This window comes from Trachurus japonicus, chromosome 14, assembly GCF_045865225.1.
Source record: "Trachurus japonicus isolate A0001 chromosome 14, Traja_1.0".
Lineage (NCBI taxonomy): Eukaryota > Metazoa > Chordata > Actinopteri > Carangiformes > Carangidae > Trachurus > Trachurus japonicus.
In genome coordinates, this window is record NC_140920.1 from 11,645,923 (window position 1) to 11,652,760 (window position 6,838).

At 40.9% G+C, this 6,838-nt stretch overlaps 1 protein-coding gene across 1 annotated transcript; it reads right to left on the bottom strand.

Moving 5' to 3' along the window:
* Window positions 1-900: 900 nt before the first annotated feature.
* tmlhe (trimethyllysine hydroxylase, epsilon) lies at window positions 901-6,838 on the bottom strand. Its single transcript, XM_085797514.1, has 7 exons — window positions 6,173-6,838; window positions 5,906-6,082; window positions 2,442-2,721; window positions 2,233-2,352; window positions 1,866-2,102; window positions 1,394-1,532; window positions 901-1,264 (listed from the first exon to the last, which is right to left on the bottom strand). The coding sequence occupies exons 1-7, from the start codon at window positions 6,327-6,329 to the stop codon at window positions 1,133-1,135; spliced, it is 1,242 nt and encodes a 413-aa protein (XP_085653640.1). The 5' UTR covers window positions 6,330-6,838; the 3' UTR covers window positions 901-1,132.

Sequence of the window (6,838 nt, forward strand, 5' to 3'; positions counted from 1 at the left end):
CTCGTCCCCCTGATGGGAAAAATAAATATTTAACACCTCTTTCTGTGCCACAACCAAATCCATCAATTCAATGCAAATCACTTCAGCTATCCGCTGCCAATGCTAAGATAAGTTCCCACAAATTTATGATTATTTGGCAAGTTCGAGGGCAGCAAAAGGACCTTCAATATGTTTCCTTTTACTGCTGCCTGGCATCTTTATGGAGCCAAATATTGAGTTTATTTACACCACTTTGCACAGGTTCCACCTCATCTGGGAATAGCTCTTGCCAACCCAATTTATTTAGAGTCTGATTTAAATGTGCTGTTGTTGTAATATAACACCACGGCTGTCACAGATAAAATAGAGATTGTTAGGGAATTGTTTGGCAGAATTTAGGAACTGTTTCACACAAGTAATGGGACAAACACTTCATCTTCTCTGTGGGTAATCAGTGTTGTCCACAATCTGATGGCTATCTTTGACACAGCTCACTACTGCTCACACACATCATGGCCCTAGCCCTTGAGTCACTTGCACTCTCTGCACTTTTTGCTGCAGCTTTGTCATATAACAAAATGTCACTCATTATTTTAATTGGCAATGTCAGTCTGCTGGTCGTTCATTCACATTGTTTCAGACTGAAATATCATATATAACAAATACTCGATGAGTCACTATGAAAGATCATCTGGAAGAAACTGATCCCTGAACTTTTGCTAATTAGCAAATGTTTGCATGCTGACACTCTTAAGTAAACATGGTATGTGTGATACCATTGTTAGTTTGCTGATGTTAGCAGTCTGACAGTCTGTCATCAATGTCCAATTAAGTATAATGAGACTGTATGAAAGTTTAATGCATTGACTCCTTTATGTGCTGTATGACTGTATGAGTTAAACAATAGCAAGCCATTATTGTTTTAAGTATAATTCAGGAGACATTTGTGCTCTCTAAATCATAGAAAAGAAACATTGAAATGATACAAAAACAACAAATATCAATGATAAAAACACGTGAATGAATAAAATACAATATACAGTACATCATTTGATTGTTCCGATTGTGAAAAGCCTTCAGTGCAGATTTATGAAAACTCACATGAAAAGACAACTAACAAGGCACAGAGGTGAAGCAGCCTTCATGTGCAGGATCAGGCCTGCAGACCAAAGCAGCGTGCAGCACTGAGGACGTCGTCTCTGGTCAAATAACATCCACACAACTGCCTCAGTCCGGTGAATGACTCCCTCCCATGCATGACACGCCAGTTGTCTATGAAAATCACCTTTTTAAGAAAAGAGAACAATAACACTGAGTGAGGCTTACAGCTCTATCTTTATGAAGACACCATTATTTTCTGAATGAGGCATTTCTGAATAATTCAATGTTAGTCCCTTTAACAACTGGAACTTACTTTCCCTGGATTCAGTTTCACCCACAGCTCGTTCTCTGGACGTCTCAGCTCTGTTGTCAGCTCTCGATGTGCCACATACCACCGCTGAACAGTATCATGGGGGATTGTGTTTATCACTGATCGGTCATAGTTGTTGTATCTGTTAAAAAAAGGGAAAGAAAGAAAAGTTTTTTCCTTTGGTTTGATAAATCAACAAGAACTAGCCACTGTGTACTTTTCTCATTCTAATTCTAATAAGAACAAGTCTTTTATATCTTAATTGGGATAATAATGAATAACTAAACAACACAGTATGTAAAGCCACCAAAGATTATTATCAGCCGAGAATGCAAGAGCTAAGGAATGGCAATAAACTAAAATCTACCAATTTCTACAACTGTGTATAAAAAGATGGATCAAGTGATAATCAAGTAAAATACATATAAAAGCATGTTTAAATGAAGCTACTAAGATCTGATAATTGCTGACGTACCGGATCATGTTAACCTCATTGTTCCATGGATAGACATTCAGCACAGGGCCGATGCCGGTCATGTGGTTTCGGTGGTTGCCAGTGTTTTCAATGTAATTGTGGTTGATGGGCACGCGGGCAAGTAGCTCAAAGTTTTTAGGTGACTGCTGGCGTAATTTTTCTGCAGCGTAGAAACCATCCACCAGCAGCGTCCGTCCTCCAGTTCCCTCGTGCTTCAGGCAGTGGAAAACCTGTATCCTGAAAGAGGCATTGAAGAGAAAAAAAGCTAAATTTAAAATACTGATACTGTAAATTTTGGCTGTCAGTGCTTCATAAACCAAACTCCTCTCACTTCCATTGTGTTTCAGCCCGTCCCTGCTGCTCTTACCCACATGGCTCCTGAAAGTAGGAGGTGTCAGTGTGACGGTCCAGGGCCAGCTGACTGTAGGCAGAGTCTCCTCTGGAAAAATCTGAAGTAAAGCTCCACATTCTTCCATATGTGGTCTCCCTTGTAAACAAACAAACAAAAAAACACAGGTGGAATAGCAATAGGTGGACACGGCTGAATGCCCTCTGCATTACCTGTGCACTTCATACCTGATGAGACTAACCCTCTGAGTAACTGCCTCAGTTGCCTCCACTGTGGCTGGGACACCATCTACAAAAGCAATCCCATACAGGAGGTAGTTCTGGAGGAATTTCTTTAGTTCATCGTCACTGCTCATGAACGTGTCCCACTTGGCTGATGGTACGTTTGCATTTTTATAGATGTCAGAGTTCCACAGGATGCGAGGCTGGACTGTGCTTTGCTTCTTTCCTTCATAGCTGTTCTCAGCCAGCCAGCTGAGGCTGTACTTTGACACATGACCACCAGGCCCTGGGATACACACAGGAAAAGCATTATTAGGTAAAGTTAATTAAATGTGCATTAAAATTTGACCTGATTTTGACTAATCCTAATTAGATTTTCACAAAAAGCTAAAGCATAGCGAGGTACATTACATTGCAGAAGTCAACTTTTTTTTTTGCTGTTGTACAATTAGCAAACTGCATCTAAAATGCTTGTTATTTCCAAATTCAACAAGTAAGGCTGAATTAGCAACAGGCTTTGTTGTTTGTCAAGTATTTTTTGTTGGTCTGGTGAAGTGGACTGGACATTATGTAGTAGTGTATGCAGTTGGTTGTGGATTTTCCAAGTAAGTTAATTAAATCCTGTTGACAAGTAGGATGAAATACATCAGTTCTCTATAGCTACTGCCTTGTATCCAACCACAGCATCAAATAATGGCTGAGTTTAGCTGAACTGACACTAGCGCTGATTACCATTTTGTTGTGTTTTTGTTAGTTACGGTAAGTAAAGTTGCCACTATATGCTTGAATAGAAACATGGTCCATCAAGTTATAAATAATTGCAGAGGAGCTGGTAAACCTCTCCATGTACATGAGGCTTTCATCTACATGGAGCATACATTTTTGCAGAGCATTTCCTAATAAACCAAGTCTATGAGGGTCAGTGCTCATGGACAGAAACCCCCTCCTAGACTCAGCTGACCTTGGCTACGTGCTGCTAACAGGGAGAGGCAGAACTGACACCACGCCTGCAGGAGCCTGTGCATCATCAACTGTCTTGGGGCTGACTGGTCCCCATTTGTCAGTTTGTGTGAGACACGCTGCCACTCTTGAGTGTACATAAAAGCACTGTGACAATCCATCTTTTGTGAAAGAACTGCTGGAGCCCAGCAGCCCAGAGGGAGGCATCAGTCAGTCTGCAGGACATCCCTAAGTGGCATGGACACAGGCTGCCCGACTCTGAATGGGGCTGATGTGTTATTAAAAGCCTGTGGTGATGGTTTGCTCCTGTCCACATTTTGCTCTTCATCTTAAAAATGATCCAGCACTATAATCATCTTCCTGCTCATGTCAGAGCTGACCCAAACCGTGGAGTACCAAGACAGTAGAAGTGTTTGGGTGAGTCCGATAATTTAACACTCACCCAGTGTGTTTCAATGTGACTGTGTAGCACCTGTTTCCTTTTTCCACACTTGCTGCTGTGGGACCATTTATTCCTCTAACCCCCACCAAAAAATTGTCAGCTAAATCCCACTTGACTTTTTTTGCCTTTGTGTGCAGCAGCAGGCTGCCAGTGGAGACAGAATAGGGGATGACTTCAGCTTGTCAGGCTTTGTGCTGGTTAAGCTATTTCAACTCTGAGGGGGTCCTCTCTGGGGGAGAAGCTCCATGGCGTTGGGGTCTGCTCCATCTGGGTGATTAAGAGGAGGATGTGGTGTTGTGTTCTGTGCACCATATGGCATCATGTGAAAGGAGAACCCTGCAGCTTTAACACAACAGCACACGAAAGAATTTGAACACAAATGTTTGAATATTGCAACGAGAGGGTTGATTCCTGCTCTATTTGAAAAGAGCCTTCAGATAACTTCTGTTGTATATTGGAGCTATACAAATAAAACTGGACTTGACTTGACTTGAGATTTCCTCCTGCTCAGCTATTGGTATCTTTAATGTGCCCATAGTATATAGTAAATAGCATCTAGCCTAGTATATGACAAACGTCAGTATCACTAAAATGCTACGTAACTGCAAATCCTGTCAGCTTCAAATCAATGTATCGGTTTCTGTGAGTGCCCACGAAGAAAAGGAAGCCACTTTTTTTGGAAAACAAAAAATATTTGTTTATTTAAACTTCATATTTTACTCTCTAACTCAGGTCAGAGACACACTTGGCCAACTAATACTTTTCACTTTTTTTTCCTCTTCGCAAACTTTTGTATGTGAAGAGTCATTGTCAGTGAAGAGACACCCCCATCCTCTATATACCCTCATGCAGCTCCACATGAGCACACCTCCATGTTTAAAGGTCAGATCTCTACAGTCACCAACAAACATTTTGGACCCCATCTGATCCTTACAAAATTATTTTTGGTTTTTATCTTACTAAAGAATCTTATTTTAATTTTATGAGATGAAATACCCAGCACTTCAACATACAAATGTCAAAGTAAGATGATAAAAATGTGTCTCATCTGTAGCCTACATCCTGTTGCTTCAGACTCTTTTTTACAATGTCCATCAGAGGCTGGCGGTTTGCTTTACAGGTTACATAATGGTCCTTTTATGTGTGAATATGTGTTTGCGGTTTACAACTGAAACAGTCCAGAGTCTCACTTCATTTCATGATAACAGCCTGAGGCTAACCTGACAACGGAATGAATCTTTACACAATAAAATACGAACACAGCGGGTGGACAAAGTCCACATCGCATCTGTCATGTGTAATCTTTATTATGCTACAATGTTACAGTCATTCACTGTGATGTTGCATGTTGTGTGATGAGACGGATGTGAATGCTGAAATAATTATATGCTCATATAGCCTAATTATTAAGGTTACATCTTAGTTTGTAATAAAGGCGGATAGGTGAGATAGCTCACCTGCGCCACACATTTCTTCAATGTAAATGACTGGTTTACTCACAGTTTATTATTATTAATTATTGACCTCAGGATAGAGCTTCTAAATGTCCTCTCAACTTTTGTCTGCTCATATGCACTGCTTTCATATAATAATTACTTTAATAATTTAAAATGACCAGATCTAATGAAGAATTTAAGATCAATGATGAATGTAAAAAGTTGTTATGTATTTGAATAGCTGACCAAGTTTACATAATCTACTTTATTATTAATGTTGTACATACTATCTAACATAGCCACACTCATTGATGAAGTATTGTACCAAATGTGAAATGTGAAAATGTGATTGCCAAATACGCATATGCACATTTGACAATATGCACCACATTAGCACACAATAATGATAACATTGGATTGAACAATAAATTATTGTATCTCCAACTCTTTACCTAGTTATAACTGTAATGACTTTACAACTGTGTCATTACACTGTGATAACGATGCAGACAGTGGGGTGGGTTATGAATTTAAAAATACTGTGAGCTTGCTCTAAAATCCCAGTTGTCTCACCGTTTCATTCCCAACTCGTCACCACTGACTTGACTCTGTTGTGTTTGTGAGTGACTTACATGTGAGGACCAGGTGGCCATCCTCCACTGTGCTGCTGTCAGGGCGGATCTTGAGGTCTATGCTCCCCGTGTCCACGTTTCTCTGGTTGGTCTTGGAGTTGTATGAGGAAGGGTCGCGGCAGTGGTCCCGCAGCCACACGTAGTTCAAATGCATCGACTTCCCACCATATTTGAGAACTGCAATGATTCGTGTGCATGGTTATTAGTTGAATCGGGTAAGTTGCAGAGTTTGCAGGTGTGGACTGGGTGATAGCTCAGTGAACTCACCGAGACAGTCGTCTTGTAGGTGCAGAGCTGCAGAGGTCCCTGCACAGGCACGGACCAGTAGCTTGTCCTTCCATGGTGTCTGTGCGTCTCTGAGACCGGACAGCAGCTGGACCTGTCTCTGCAAAGGTCGCAGGCTCCTCTTTAAGGCACGAAACATCGCAACAAAGTACGTTTTGGTCACTTTAAAAAGCAGAAACTCCAAATGTATTGTGCTGACTCCCGACTCCCCTCGATAAGAGTTGTGCGTCTTTTCTTACGTGCTTCACTGTCACACGAACAATTCTTTAATCTCATAAAATCCGTCAGTTTGTATAGAAAGTCCAGGATTAATCATTAAACAAGTCATGCTTTTTCTCCTGCGGTTTTCTTTATTGCTTCTGCACCAATGTCAGACTGTGTGCGAACCATCACACTCTGCCATCGGTGAAGTGCTTTGACCCTTACGTAGCCTTAGTACCCGGATGTTTACCGGATGTTTACCTCAGCCCTATATGGATCCCCCTAAGTCATGCTTCTGACGTCACTGAATACTATAACGTTGTTTTGGTTTCTAATAGTAGCTATAGTGAGGAGGGAGGTCCAACCTTTCATTACAACATCAAGAGATGTTTGTTTTTTAATGGTTAGAATTTATGCAGCAGTTTAAGCTCCCAAAACCCCACATTT